General features: G+C 35.9%; 1 protein-coding gene and 2 pseudogenes across 1 annotated transcript; all 3 read right to left on the bottom strand.

The window, feature by feature from the left end:
• Nucleotides 1-7,258: 7,258 nt before the first annotated feature.
• On the bottom strand, nt 7,259-8,375 carry LOC137711151 (uncharacterized; annotated as a pseudogene).
• On the bottom strand, nt 7,946-10,603 carry LOC137711032 (tRNA N(3)-methylcytidine methyltransferase trm141-like; annotated as a pseudogene).
• A 489-nt stretch (nt 10,604-11,092) lies between these two features.
• LOC137747262 (conserved oligomeric Golgi complex subunit 8-like) lies at nt 11,093-15,138 on the bottom strand. The gene is made up of 12 exons (XM_068487341.1): nt 14,886-15,138; nt 14,639-14,791; nt 14,391-14,539; nt 14,000-14,077; nt 13,787-13,880; nt 13,603-13,677; nt 13,182-13,478; nt 12,679-12,746; nt 12,534-12,588; nt 12,292-12,430; nt 11,706-11,890; nt 11,093-11,612 (listed from the first exon to the last, which is right to left on the bottom strand). The coding sequence occupies exons 1-12, from the start codon at nt 15,009-15,011 to the stop codon at nt 11,292-11,294; spliced, it is 1,740 nt and encodes a 579-aa protein (XP_068343442.1). The 5' UTR covers nt 15,012-15,138; the 3' UTR covers nt 11,093-11,291.
• Nucleotides 15,139-16,047: the final 909 nt, after the last annotated feature.

Genomic DNA, 16,047 nt, shown 5'->3' with positions numbered 1-16,047 from the left:
ACACTATCAAACATTTGAGATAATTTGTCTTGTGTCATCAATGCAACCTGTCGAAATATATCTAACAAACATTACATCAAATGCTTAGTAAACACAAAAAGGACACTATCAAATATTCAAAGGTCCTTAGAAGACCTTCATATATATATTTTCTAGACTTTTAGTAGTTCTGGAGCCATCTTGGTCCCAAAATGTATCTGCCCCCGAGTGGCATGCACCCTGATAAATGTCCAGATGGACTCCTCACTCGTTTTGGTTGCCGCCGAAAGTGGAAAAGGATAAAATGAAAGCATGCTGCTGGTCCAAAGGCTCCAAGGGTCTCTCGCATGCCATTAGGGTTACCACTTGCCCCAAAAAGTGTTCCATAGACCATGGACCATGGACCGTGGACTATAGTATAAACCACGATGGCAAGAGAAGATGCTTTATCATCATGATTGGCAATGCAAGTGGTGTCTTCTGACAAATATTAAAGCATTGTTGCACTAGCTAGGGCTGTCGAAACATGTATGCAATATGTATGCAAGCACCTCTTTCATTTCCCACTCCAAAAAGGGTAAGTCTTAGGCCATACAAAAGGCATGCCCAGTTGCCCACTTCCATAATGGGTATTTTTCTTCCTACCCTACCATTTATCATCTTTCACTGGTACAGTGATACTTCTTGGTAAGCTACATAGCCAGTAATACATCCTCGATGCACATGTAGTATCGTTTAAGATAGACTTGTAAATGGGTCGAATTTGGATCGGGTCAGTCTTAATTCATATGTGAATTCGTTTATAATAGAATATTAAATTTGAATCTTATTCAGATTATTAGATTTGACTTGTCAATTTGTATTTGATTCAAATTGGATTGGATCAAGAGTGGATCTAATAATTAAAAAAAGTAAAAGTAACATGCATTCTTGTATTTATCTATTACTCATTAGATAATCCGATAGTCTGACCAAGGTTACTCATAAGTGTAATACTTAACAAATAATATAGAAAATAGATAGTATGTTATATTAAGTTGAATCAAATTATTATTGAATCGGATCAACCTTAATACATATCTAGACCAATTTTGCAATAGGATTATTTCCAAATCAAATTTGAGTCAATTGTGGAGTTTAAATTAGCACTACAAAGAAATCACTACACACTCCTCTCTTATAAAAAAAAAAATGACATCTACAATCACTACACACTCATGTCTTGCAGTGATGCTAATAGGAGTGAGTAGATAAAGTGACTGTTAAATGTTGAGCCATTTCTTTGCTGCAGAAAGCACAAATCGATCAGGGAGTAAAAGTGAAATGATGGCTTTACTTTTTTTTGATGAAAAATGTGTGGCTTTACTTAATTTGATTAACATTGTTCAAAATCAGATTGCATTCCTTAGAGGACCTAAGATGCCATCTTGGAGTGATTGAATCTTTGAACATCTTGGAGTTGTCTAATCAAAGTTTCAGTACATTTTATGGGTTTTTATACTTTAGTTTTCAGGGTTTCATGGTTTAGTACTCCTGATTGTTTGCAAAATCCCTCCAAAGAAAGAAAAAGTTTCCCAACCCACTTGTAAAATGTAATCTTGTTATTGCTCTGTCGAAGACGATGACATATCTAGTTTGTTAGCAGGTTGGGAAAGAAGAAACGAGAAAGCCTTGTCATGAAATAGAATTTAGGCTTATGGGTTTGTTGTTTATAATCGGGTGTGTGCGTTATAATAAGTTATTAAGAATTTTAACCATTAAATTATCGTATAGTATTCTAATAAGTTTGTCCCTCACATGTCCTAAAAAAATATTTGGGTGACTTCATTTCAAGAAGCGTTAAATATCTCTTGAACCTAGTTTACTCTGCTAGATTATCACGACTCTAATCTAAATGGGCTGCATAGGCTTTTAGTTACCGTATACACAATTTAGTGTCTGCAAGTATGAAATGATCAGATCACATACTATATATTTCATCACGGAATGTAACAAAATCTGACGTCCCACAACACAAACCACGCATTTTTGCACTGACTGATGGTCGATGAGAGGGGATTGTGACACTGCCCGTGATATATTCCTTCGTTTGCATTTTTTTAGTTAATTATTATTCCAACAATAAAAATGAATCAATTATTGTAAAGCATATATACTATAAACTACTTTACCCTTTTTTTTATCTTTTTTTTTTTTTTTTTTTGCGCCGGCTTGTGTATAGTATTAACTAGAATAATGGGTCTGTTGACCTCTCATTGGCCAATCGGTGTGAAAGCAATTCTTCTTGTTCTTTTTCTTTTTTCCAATGAACTGACCCTGCCACATTGCTTTGCTATTATGATTTGCACTTAATTAGTTTATGATTTGATTAAGAGGGCATAGTGCTTTACCATGTTTGACCTAGCTAGCAGATATATTTTGTATGGTAATGCTAAAGTGACTAACTATTTAGATTAATGTAAATCATATGACGTAGTTACTAATGATTAAATTATTATTTAAGTTTTGAATGATTGAATTATTAATGTAAATCATATAACATGATTTACAAATTTGATCTAAAAAATTTGTCTACCTAGCATTGCTCATATTTGTATTCTCCCTGTTTTATTGTGTTATGGAGATTCAAGGCATTGTGCCCATTCGGCCAATCTAGCTAGTAAATGGGGATACTGCTTATATCTGCATGTGATTTCAATGACAACAATGATTTACTAAAGATCGTAACAGCTTGATCACTTTTTCAATTTCCTCCTTCTTTTGAATATCTTATGTGTTTTCTTCTTTAATTTGAATATTTTATGTGGCACAGGTTGTATTAATTTATGCAGACCTTACATATACACTAGTAGTCGAAATTGATTCTGCTAGATTGCTAAATTATATTGCAAGTGTTAAAATCTATTTAAAATGAATTGAGAGGTTGTAATCTTATAAATATTCTAAATGCAAGAATTTGATTTCAATATGCAACACTATCAAGACGAGAAAACAAAACATAATCATCGTTATGCAAATTAATGTCACTCATCGTTATAGATTCACCAACAATGATGGTGCAATCATGTTAGTATGATCAATGAGGTGTTTTATTTTGACACTTGATGCATACAATCATTTAGGGATTTTTCTGGGTATAGCCTCCCCCATTTGACTCAAAATCATTTACATTTTGTGAGAATGCATGTGAATATATATAGGAACTACTCACACATACATGGACAATCATCTTTGGCACTCCTTCACAATTATAGATGGCTATGAATTACTCACTCACAAGAACAGATAAGAATAACTTGCAAATTATTGGTGCAAATCTATATTGACACTTAAAAATTTCATATCGCACAATTAATGCAATTTCTTGTAAATAAACTCTTAAAATTTATGCATACATTTGGAGCTACGTTGGAAAAACAACATGTCCAAATTAAGTCCATACTTGGGATGGTTTCGATATTACTGTACCAAAATTTCCTTACCAATTATCATTTAAAATTTTTGGTGTGACAAAATTTAGTACCATTATCACATAAATTTTTTGGTATATCAATTTTCGGTATGCTATCAAATTCGGTTGGCATGTAATAGTAATAGTATTGTACCAATTTAATATTTGGCTATTTTTTGGGAACCAAATCTGAATTTTAGCTTAAAATATTTTTTGCTTCAATTTTTGTTGCTAAGCAAGTAGCCAAGGTATTAAGGTGAAACTTATTATCATCTTTAATTTTTAAAATAATCTAAAATACCTATAACTTACAACCAAGGTTCATAATTCATCATTATTTCACACATATTTAGATTTAGTTAGTCAAACCATGCATAAAGTATTAAAAATAAAAGTTAGGGTCCAAATCAAATACAAGTTAAAGACTTCAAGTTGCAAACTAAGTGAAATATATTAACGATAAAAGTTAGTAATTAGTATTATATAATTTAACATATATATATATATATATATAATTAAATTCATACTACAAATATTCGTTATGGTACAACCTATGGTCGGTATTGGTTTTGGATACCCAATACCATACTAAATACCTTCCGTTAGGATCAATTATTGTACCATTACCATTTGGCAAAAAAAAAAAAAGACCGAAAATCGGTAAAATACAGTATAGTAATGGTATAATACGATTAAACGACAAAAAATTCCAACCGTGTCCATACAATATATTATATAATAATATGGAGGACAAGCCATAGCATGAAAAGATAGGATAGGGCTCATCCTTGAAAGGAGGGTGCATTTTTGCTCACAACCTTTAAGTGGTGGTAATACTCATCACCTTATTTATTATCATTGGATAAGTTTAAATTCTGAGTTTTAATCTATCTAGTAAGTATAGCTCGAACTCATCCAAAATAAGCATCACCATCAATTGAGGATATAAGTAAAAATATTCCCTTGAAAGGAAAGGAAGGGATGATCACAGATCAAAATAAAGGAGAAGAGCAAAGGATTGGAAGATTTAAAATTACAAGATGCATAGGTGATAGTAACTGAATAAATGTATGTGGGTGGGGTTTGAACATATGGGATGGGAAGAGATAAGGTTCTAGACGACCCTTTTTTTTTCCATTCTCTTCCATGTGTGATTAAGAATTACAATGGCATTAAATAATCGACGATGACCAATAGAAGATAAACCCACATTTATTCCATACGTGATGCAATCCTCTCTTCTCTCCTTTTCCTTCTATATAAAGCCCCAACAGGCCTTGCAGTTTCTCATATCAAAGCAAATCAAAGTTAAGCTATTAGGGTTCCCTCACCGGTGAGGGACCGAGCTAGGGTGAGTAGAGTGATAGATAGGTGTTCCCTTCCCGGTGAGGTCGAATAGAGCGATAGATAGGAGTAGCTAGATCTAGGGTTCGAAATCCTCCCGCAAAAAGCGAATAAATGTTCCAATCTCATAAAGCATTTGGGGGTTAACAGCTAGGGTTTTGGGATGCCCCTCTCTCTCTCTGGTGCAATATCGATGAAGGAGTTCAAATAATTTAAGGGTAAAGGACGGTGACAGAAGAGAGTGAGCACACATGGTATTTTCTTGCATGCTGGGTTCATGCTTGAAGCTTTGTGTGCTTACTCTCTATCTGTCACCCACCTCTCTCTCTCTCTCTGAATCATGTTTGTTTTGTATATATGCCCGTTTACAATTTTTCATGAATTTTCTGCATATAAATTTACACCCAGGAAATTACCACTGATCAGTCCTAATCGACTGGGGAATCTGGACTGGATCATTGCATGTTGTTGTCGTGGTCACAGAGATTTATTTGATTTTGACATGTCGGTCTCAAACTATGTACGGATTAGTAATTAGGGTTTCTCAGGGTTTTTATTTTTATTTTTAGTTTTTTTGCTGTCGAAAATCCTTTAATTTTAGGCATTAAATTTGTCATTAATTTGCTGACTTCAAGGCCGTTTTCCAAAAAGTATTTATCTATATTTGGTAGGCAGGTGAACTTTGCTTTCTCGCCCTAATTGGTGCAATATATACCATAGGCTGAAAGTTGAAAATTTCTCTCTGTGGACACAAAAGCTCCCTAGTCTGATCTGACTTCTGTTAATGACTTATGAACTGTATATGTGGCAGCAGTCTTTCTGTGGCGTAAGTTCTACCTTCGTGTTGGTAATCATGAAGAACCCTTCAGCATGTAGGGCAGATCTTGTTGCTTGAAGCCATAGCTGTTCTTGCTAACAGGCCCTGGATATTTTTAAACCTAGCAGTTTTCAAGATTTATGTTGTAATGCTACCATGTATTTGATTATAAATTTTCGGTGATATTTAACAATAATTTTTTTGGGTTGTTGGGCTTGAGTTGCAGAGATGAAAAAATATAAAAAAGAAATTGATTAGCTTGGTATACCTAAATTAAACCCACACATTATCAGAATTAAGGTGTGAAGCGGGATTTTGAGTTTTATAAAATAAAATGAAGACTTTTGAGTTACATGAGATAAAATGGAATGTGAAAATTGAGTTTCATGATCAAGATTGAGAGAATTTTGAGTTTTAAGGAATAAGATAATGACTTTAAACACGAACAAAGTAAAATTAATTTTGAGTTACATGAGGCATAATTAAAAATAAGTCTAAACCAAAAACTCGGAAACGATCCGTCCCTTTCTAATTGATAAAATATATGGAATAGATCCATGGACTATTTTGCAATGGACATCCATATCAACATAACTTATTATGGATATTTTATGTCATTTTGGATTTATTTTAAGGTGTGCCAATAAGCAGTTAAGTGATTTTGTTGTTAATAAGTACTAATATATGCCCAGACATGAAGTGTGTGAAATTTTTTATTTTTTATTTTTAAATTGAAGGAGTGAGGAAGAGAGTAAGAGAGAACGTGGGAGTGGGAAGAGATGGAGAGAGATTTACTTTTATTTTTTTTTTAAATTAGAGATATTAAAATCACTTGTAAAAAAAATTCATTTTGTGAAATTATGTTACCGCGCTCACTTGTAAAAAAATTTCATTTTGTGAAATTACATTACTGCTCTTAACCTTTTTATTGTGATAAAAGATTTAGTTTTTTTTCATTCTGTTGTGGTTAACAAAGAGAGTTCTATTAATATGTAATTTAAATAATATTGATAATTGATTTGTAAAATCTATTTTACCGTCCAGTGATATTTGTCCTTGTTTGTTTTCAGCCACCTAAATCAAGGTTGCATGCATTCTTGTTCAAGTGAGGATCCTGTGTTTGATTCCTTGATGTTTTATGTTTACTGCAATATAAGCATAAACAAGAGACAAATTCGATACTTTTATTTAAGAGTTTTTTTATGCAACAAATGGGAAACAATGTCTTTTTCTTCATTATTTGATATCTATTATTTATGTTATATATTAGTTCAATTTCAAGTGGATTTTATTATAAAAAGTTAACCTTATTTACCTCGCTCTAATTATTTTGTTTTATTAACAAACCTTTTTTTTCCGGTTGCAAAACAAAGTTTTATATGCCCAACAAAAAGAAAAAAAATACTTAATTGAAGGTGAAAGCTCCCCTTTCATCCAATGCTCTCGACGGCAACTCAAACAAATTACAAGAAAATTACAGATCTTCGTTCAAAGGATAAAGAATGCTTTACAATTACAATTGATAATGTTGCCAAATAGAATTTAAGGGGGAAAAAACATACGTGAAGGCAAATGCTGCAATGTGACAACAACAAAAAAATGTCTGGAATGTTGAACCTTGACTGTATTTCTTGATATAATTCGTCGTAACAGAAGAAAAAATATAACTATTGAGTCGAAAAATTCCGCTCCATGTGGAAGTACAGGATATGGTAATGCTCCCCTTTCGCCATGCTCCGAACCATGAACCAAGATTTGATGATGCTTTGTGATGAAGTAGGAATTTCTATAGGCCACTTACCGACTAGCTCAAACCCGAATTTGGATGCAGCTGAAAGTATGGAAGGCTAGTCTACAGGAAGGAAAATATGACAAAGATTAGAGCCGGTTCGGAGTCCTCAGCAGTGTTTCTATCAGATGAAATCAACTCTTTTGCAGTTTTAAATAAGGGCAAGATAGCTTCAGCTACATAAGTGACATCTGTGCCGAGGATGATATCAAAACGTTGAGAATTAGCTTCCTTGATGGCTTCTATATGATCTCTATTCCCCACTCTAATCTTTTTGTAATCAGTTTGTCCAGAAATGTCGGTCTAAGATTTGAGTTGACATTAGGCTTCAGTAGGTAAAGCGCTTTTGAGTCACCATCAGTCGCGAACACAAGGTCAGCAGATTTAGTGGCGACCATAGAGCAAATACCCCCGGAGTTGGATTTCTGGTTAAACGGAAGCCATGAACCGAGCTGAAATCCACAACATTAAACCAGTTGATTTGCAAGTGTGTTGATCCACTTTGGATAACACTTCTATCTTGAAAGTCAAATCACCTAGCTCTGGCTCAATTACCCATGAGCAAGAATGTCCTCAAAAAATGAGTTGAGTCACAACCTAATAAAAGCTCTAGTTCTGCAAACAATTATGAAAATTTAAGCATATTTCTGGAAGGAAAAAAGACGAAACTTTACCTCGTTGTCATTGGAAGGTAAGACGCCAGACATTTCCATCACTACACCGTCAGAAATGTCAACCTCCAAATCATTCACAGGTTTCTTCAAGATCTTCTCATTGACCTCTAGCACGATTTTCTCTTGACCAAGATGATCTACTTCGGTTGCTGCTTCTGTTTTGGTAGAGGAGTTTGTATCATCTGAAAGGCGGAATACGGCTTGAACCCAACGCCTGGAATAAAAAACAAGAATTACATTTTGATCAGGGAAGATGAATTAGTAGAAGAAAAAAAAAAACCCTAAGGAAGAGCAGGATTTAATCAAAGTGACAACCCTCATCCACATACAGAACACAACCTACAACCCTAGTGAAAATAGGATCGTTTACTGATTCATAACCAACTCCGTTGACTGATTCTCAACTTGTTTGCAGCACAAATCAAGTTCTTCAACATCGAAACCATTTTCTTCAAATAAGCTCGTCAATAAGGGATCACAACCAAGCTTGTCAACCAAGAAAAAAGTAAAAAGTAGCTCAATGTACGAGCGCGTGCTAGTAAAACTTTCAGTGCCATCACCCCTGACATAAAAGTTTTCACTTAACTTTTGGTCCTTGCAATTCAATCTTTCCTGTCAACTACCATTACATTAACTAAGAAGTAAACTTCAATATCTTGTAACCATCTTTCAAATGAGGAACAAATCAATCGATAATAAGGATGAACTTCAAAATACACACATATATATATGAACCTGAGCAAGGTCACCAGTAGCATAGTCACGAAACAGCACACAACCATTTGGCTGGGGAAGAGGAATCCACAAATTTCTTCAGATATGAAGAAGCATACACTGCTTGAAATAAAAGTTTATAAGAATTATCAGTTACCTTGAGAACGTTCCTATTATTCTTCATAACATAGACATCTTCTCTGGAGACACTGCAGATAACACAAATATCTACTTAACAAGTCAGCAACCTTACTAAGTAAAAAAGATCACTCGTCAAATCGAACCACTGGGAAAGTTGCTCAATATGTTCAATTCATATACCATAGTTATAATATCCACGGACGAAGAAGAAATCTGCTTGCTTAGGTCATCAATGGTAAGATCACAAACAAATGCGCCAACACGGGTATCTACTAAGTCTTTACGTGTCTGCGATAACAACATAAAACTCGTCATGCATCACTTGTCACGGCTATTCAGTACCAACTACCAATCTAAATTGAACTTACTATTTTTTGTCTACTTGTATTTTATTGGTCAAACATGAGCAACGTCCCTTGAACATATTCAATCAAGTACCCCTTGCCATGGACTGAGCAAGTAGATGTAGAAGAAAACCACACCTTAACCAAGTTAACAGCTGTTGTTGAAAAATCGCATGCATGGACAAACACATCTGCATACTTCGCAACCAGTGGGAAAATAGTTTCCAGCTCCACAGCCAACCTGTATAGTGAGAACAGTAATCAATAATCCAATACATAACATCCTGACAGGAAAAGGGTCAGAGATCCTCTATAGAGAAACATACAATAGATCACCAACTTTAAACAAACCAAGATAAATAATTTGCCACAAGAGTGTACAAAATTTACGGGAAAAGTAAAACTGGAAACAAGATTCTGGTTCATCAAGACAAGACAGAAAAAAAAAAAAAAAGACAGGCATTTTCCGTTTTGATTCGAGTAATTAGTCCACAAAAAAGAAGTAAATTATACTTCTTCCAAATCAATTTGCGCAGAAACGTGAATGATCTCAACTGATAGAGAGATATCTAGACAACAAAAGTAACATGGACGACTGGCACACAATTTACCTCTAATATAACTTCCGCCCAGCGCCCTGAAGTCAAAAAGATGAAAACCAAAACAAAAGTTAACATCTTACTGAATTGTTGGATGAATATGAAACAAGAAAACTAAAACCGCCATATCTCCAACATAATTCTTCACTCACCAAGAAATATTTGCCCCACTCCTTGTCCAGGTAGTGCCGAGATTTAAAGAACTGATTCAATAATTCGCAGTTAGATTTATACAACACCGGCCAAAATCAAAACTCGGATCCAAGCAACTGACATTAAGCATACAGAACAATGCAGCAGTGCCTAAAGTCAGCATTTTTCGAGCCCGGAAGCCGCAGAAGTAAATAGCTACGCCGAAATTTACTAACCGAATAAGTAAGCAACAAACATACCTTGTCTTGATGCCGCTTGTAAAACACATCCCAGTACTTCCTGGCATCTTTTTCATACTTTTCTGCAAAAAAAGGGTTAATGATCAAATGTAAGATATATATATATGTGTGTGTGTGTGTGTGTGTGTGTGTGTGTGTAGCGAGAGGGAGAGAGAGTACCTCTCCAGAAAGTTGATAGAGTATCAGAGGTGGAGTAAATCTGCAATCTTGGGGCTGCTTGCTCTTGCTCTTGCTCCGAAGCTTCTTTGACAGTGGACTCCATAACCTCCAAAGCTTCTTCCCAATTCGAAAACGAAAATACGAAACAAACAAATTACAATCGATTTATGAAATTAAGCTCAATTTTGAAACAGAGTGATCCTGCTACTGAATTATCAGCTTCAATTAATCGATTTATGAACTATTTTGTTCAAAATTTCAGTTAACTTTGAATCGGATTTTTCGTTTGGAAACGAAGGAAATGTGCGCCTGTTGAAATTGGAGGTGCAGGAGACGACTGGAAGTGAGAGAGATTTGACAGCTGCGGGAGCAGTTTAGTGCCATTTGTAACTGCAATACGCGGCAGGCCAACAATTTTGTAAATTATATAATGTGATTATTCATAATTGAATTATTATTTAAGTGTATATCAATAAAAATAGGTGTATAAATATTATTTAAAAAAAAACGTTAATTAACACTTAAAACAGTTAAAGTAATAGTATCGTTTTTATTCTAAAACTATGTCCGGTCAAAAGGAGTTCGAACTTTTGAGTATAAAAGAGCAGACACGGACTAACAATAATTCCTTTTGATCTCATAGAAAGAAAAATGTAAACGAAAATTTAGCGGTACAGAGGATGGTACAACAAATCAGTATGAAAGTGTTATTAATTTGCTGATGTTTTTCTACAATCAAATTGTTTCTCTTCTCTATCATATAACATATGAAATTCCGATACAACATCTTTGAGCCAAATAATTACAAGCAAAATATTAGAGCCAATATTCAAAATTACAAAACATGGGAGCTACAAGGAGTGTTCTATTTGCTTCACACGTCCGTGATCAGTGCGTCTCTTCCTCTGTTTGCAAAGTGGGGCTTTTCTGTTCCCCCTCATCAGAGTTGGTATTATCGGTTTCTTCAACAACCGGCGAGACCTTATTTTCTACCGCAGACACGTCACCGTTCTCAGTTACGTTCTTTTCATTTTCATTCTCATTTCCATCTCCGTTTCCATCACCAACAGGTTTCGTGAGTCCTCTTGACGGAGTGGCGACTGTCAATAGGCGGCCAATCCCATCATACAGACTCTTTGCATCCATGATTAAAGCAGCTCCACCAGGGTAACAGCGGCCAAAGCATGTGGCACAGTGCGGGTAAGTAACCTACGAATGCATTTGTAAGGTACAGAAGATGTCAATGTCTGTAGATGAAGAAAATATCAGACAATATGTAGCCTGAGTTTGTTTATATTATACCTCAATAAATGCTCGACAAAGTGAGAGGAAAAGTCCAGACTCGTGTTCTTTCAGCATCCGATTTGTATTGTACCGCAGTAAAGAATCAGAAACAGCCTGCAATCCCTTGATCAACTCTTGAGCAAGCACATGCTTTAAACTTATTGGGGCACAGGGGCGGAGGTCGTTCATTGCTGCAGACACGCCTAAACAAGAAAGAGATATATGCATAAATGCCTGAAAAAAGCAGAAATTGGGCCATTCCTCTGGACTATTATGCTATAGGTGGACCTATTGACACACTATTTTTAAGAGCAACCATGATATGTATTTCCCACATTACAATTCAGTTTTGCAGTTCATACAAGTAACCATTGGAAACCTACTTTCTTTCTTCCAAAAAGTCACACACGACGGAAAGAAACTTATCCAGTATCCACATTCCACATCAATGATATTGGACCATCGATCATTATCTGGTTTACTAAAGTAGGCAACTAAAAAGGAACAAAGCACACAAGATGAGAATTCTGTGGGGAAAAGGGCAATTCCTCAGTAAACAACTAAGCATAGAAGATTTTAGCTGAGAAGCTTATATAACACTTACCATTAACAAAAACAGCAAGAGGTGGGTGTTCCATAAGATAAGATGGCGGGGTTACATCATCCTGATTTTCATCACCATGACTGTTCGACGAAAAGCCAACTGCTGGTAGTGGGACCCAACGATGTGAATCCAAGACCACCTGAATTTAAGCACAATGTCAACTTAAATCTCTCAGTCTACAGCAATTATTTGCACTTTTAATTATAGAAACACTGAATTCAAGTCATGAATTATTCATTCACCTCAAAATTCTCAACTGCTGTGCTCATGTTTTTTGAGAACAAGTTGAGAACTGCCCTGGAAAAGTAACCAAGGTTAACATTCACAATGAGGAAAACAATTTAAGGTATATGATAGTCAAGAAAAATGGGGGAATAAGATCTGTACTCTTCAAACAGTGATGGCAGCAAGCCCCGGAAATCTAGCCCAACCCAACCAAGTCCCATAGCACAATACTGTCAACAAAAAAAAAAAAGGAACAAGATCAGATAAACAAACAGAGCTTCTATTACTCTTAAATTTCAATAATAATAGGACTAGCGTGACCAATTTACGAGATTTTATTCCTGGGTGTAAAAAGTAAAAGCATATGGCGAATTTATATCATTTAAATTGCAGACTCCTCTGCAGCACAAACATGTTTATTTGATGCCATTTCCATGTCTCATATAGTCCTGATAATACACACCCCAGCAATAATACTCCTAAGTGAAGCTTTGGTGCTTTATCATATGTTAAAAAGTGACGAGTAAATGAAAAGTTCAATGAATGGTGATATATCTTGCAAATCATGGACATTAAAGAAACAACTATATTCAAGCATCTATCTCCATTTATAGCATGATGCGAGCATGTGCAAAATGATAATAAATATAGCAAAGGACGCTCACCATGCATTGATCCAAGATATTTGATAAAGATCCGCCTTCAGTTATCTCTGGAAGCAGAATTTTGAGAGTCTTAAGGTGTGAAGTAATTATATGCATAGCCCAACTGAAAAGAAGACCACCGTCATAATTTTCTTCACTGCCTGATGTATCATCAGCAAATATTGCTCTATATTGGTTAACAACATCAAAAAGATGCATTCTATGACAATTTATCATCCCCTTCAGGTACTCATAAGCATTTCTCTGGTCCAGATCCTCCAGAATTCCAGTAAGCCATGCCTCCCGACATCTCAAAAACTAAAACACAGAAAAAATAAGGTCAGATACAAGAAAGCCTGAATGTCCACACATGTCATTTGAAGCGTTCTACATTGCAAAATACATAAATGTAAAGAATGCGCAAAATACATTAATCCCTTACCTGTAAACGCATTTCGTACTCACTAAAAACTCCTATTCTACGTAAATATCCAATAATACGGAGACATTCAGGTAACTGCAATGCACAAACACACATTCAGAAAGAAAAAAAATTAAAATTTTGTAATCAATGTGAACGAAAAATCAAAAGTGCACTAGCTGATGTTCAAAGAATTACACAATACCTGAATATTTGAACGAAGTTTCTGAAGAAGTTGAGAAAGAAGAGATTGAGTGGTCTGCCTGACTTCTGCAGTCAAAGCTTGAATAACGGGCAATCTTACAGAGGCAGAAAAGGATATAAGCAAAACAACAAAGACAGCCTCAGTACACAATCTTTCACAAAGTTGAAAATTATTATTGGTTAATGAGGGGAATAAGGGGGCAGCAACACTCACTTGGGGTGCATGGTTGAAAGCTTGCTAACAAATGCTTCTAAGTCAAGAGCTTCGTCGTAATTTCCATTCCTCACACATCTGCGTAAGAACGGGAATGAATTAAGCAGACAAGAATTATCCTATGGCACAATCAGCTTCCGTAAGAAACACAACATTCCGAATAGTCATGCTCAGCTACCATCAAACAATCCCATTCAGAAAAACGGCATTTTTCTATCCATATAATGCATTGTTCGGGTTCTTGGGTAACTTAAGAATGCTGTGTTTCGGGTTTTGGGGTTCAAAAACTAAATCCAAATCGAACTTATGGGTGATGTAGCATGGATCTACACTACCTAGAGTAGTGCTACAATTCAAAACAATGATTTAAAACATTTTTTCAAACACATACGTCTCCATAAGCTGAGGGATTTCAAGTAAGTCGAGCAATGTACTGTGATTGGCTAGCAACGTCTGGTTCAATTTCCTCTTTTCCAAAATCTGCTCCGCAGATTCAACAAACTCAGTGCACCCATTCATCAACTTCGGCGTCTCCTCCAGCTAACAAAACCCAAAATTTCAAGTCAGCATTACAAAAATGCATCATAGATTCAAATTAATTAATTGATTAACCATAAATTAGAGTTAATTAATTACTACCAGAGACTCGAGATGTTTGTCAATGGAAGACACTTCGTTTCGAATTGCGACCAACGCGTCGGAAGCAGCAATGAAAGCTCGGTAATTGGCCACCGCCACCTCCTGCATTTGCCGCTGTATTCGCTCCGCATCGACCCGGAGAAGCTCCGGTTCCTAAAAACCAGACCCGAGAAAAATGAATCAATTTCAAGTCCAATTAACCAAACGAACAAGGGGAGAGGGGGGGGGAGGGGGAGGGAGGGAGGACCTTGTGGAGGCGATCGAGGGTGAAGGAGAGGAGCTCGGAGACGTAGGGTTGCTGGGAGGCGGAGGCCAACGGGAGGAGGCTGGCCACCGAGGAGGAGTCGTCGGCAGCATTTTCGGACTCCATCATCGGATGCTGGAGCTCCGATGGAGGTTTCGGATCTCGGACCCTCCGGTTAGGGGTTTGGACGTATCGGAGGGAAATGCAGATTTTCAGATCTGCTGCTGCTGCTATGGAGTTCGTTGCTCAGTTTCGATATGATTTGCCGCGATTGGGATCTGGATCGAACTCTTTGCTGGGCTTATTGGGCCTCTATGGGCCCACTTTAAGAGGTAAATTTTCTTTTGATTTTCCAGTTTTATTAAAAATTGAAAACAGATAAAAATAAAATAAAATGCCTTTTTTTCATTTTCATGTTAAAGTGATACAGAGTATGACTGAGTTTCATTTTATCTTATTTCTGCTTGAGAAATTTGTAATTGTAATGGTTACACAATTCTGAGCGTTATTAATTCACGTGTTATAACATGAATGAATTGATAATAAAGCAACTATATAAATCACAAGAAAACTTATATTAATTTCTAGATAGATTTTCAAATCGATTTATACATAGTTATTGTTTGTTTAGGACGACCTACACTAAGTTCGGATCCTCATTTCTATCGCTCGAAGTGAAACTAGATCACAAATTAAATCACCTTCAAAATTTACATAAAAAAGAATAATTAACAAATAAAATTTTAAATACAAGTAGGAGTCTATATACATCACCCAAGATTTGCTCAATGCCTCTATGGCAATACAAATTCAAAAACTGAAATTTATGGCAGAGTAACAGTCTAATTCTATACTTCTCACCAAAAAGAAAACACAAGATGATGAGCTAACAAGATGAACAAAAGCAAGACACGAACAGAAGAAGGAGAAGAACCCATGGAGGTGTAAAAGTAGTTAGGAAGTGGATTGTTGTTCACCACTCCTGTTCCTGTTGTTGCTGTTGGCACTGGACCGGCAGGAGGCATGTCGTAGAAGTAGACAAACCGAGGAGGAGGAGGAGGAGCGCCTTTCGAAGAATATGATGGGGGTGACGGGGATTGTTTTGGCGGTGAGGAAGGTGGTGATGGTGATTGTTTCGGTGGTGAGGGCGGCGGAGAAATGTAGT

The sequence above is a fragment of the Pyrus communis genome, chromosome 1 (assembly GCF_963583255.1).
Source record: "Pyrus communis chromosome 1, drPyrComm1.1, whole genome shotgun sequence".
Taxonomy (NCBI): domain Eukaryota; kingdom Viridiplantae; phylum Streptophyta; class Magnoliopsida; order Rosales; family Rosaceae; genus Pyrus; species Pyrus communis.
Note: the sequence above shows the minus strand (reverse complement) of the source record. Positions and strands in the feature narration are given on the sequence as shown.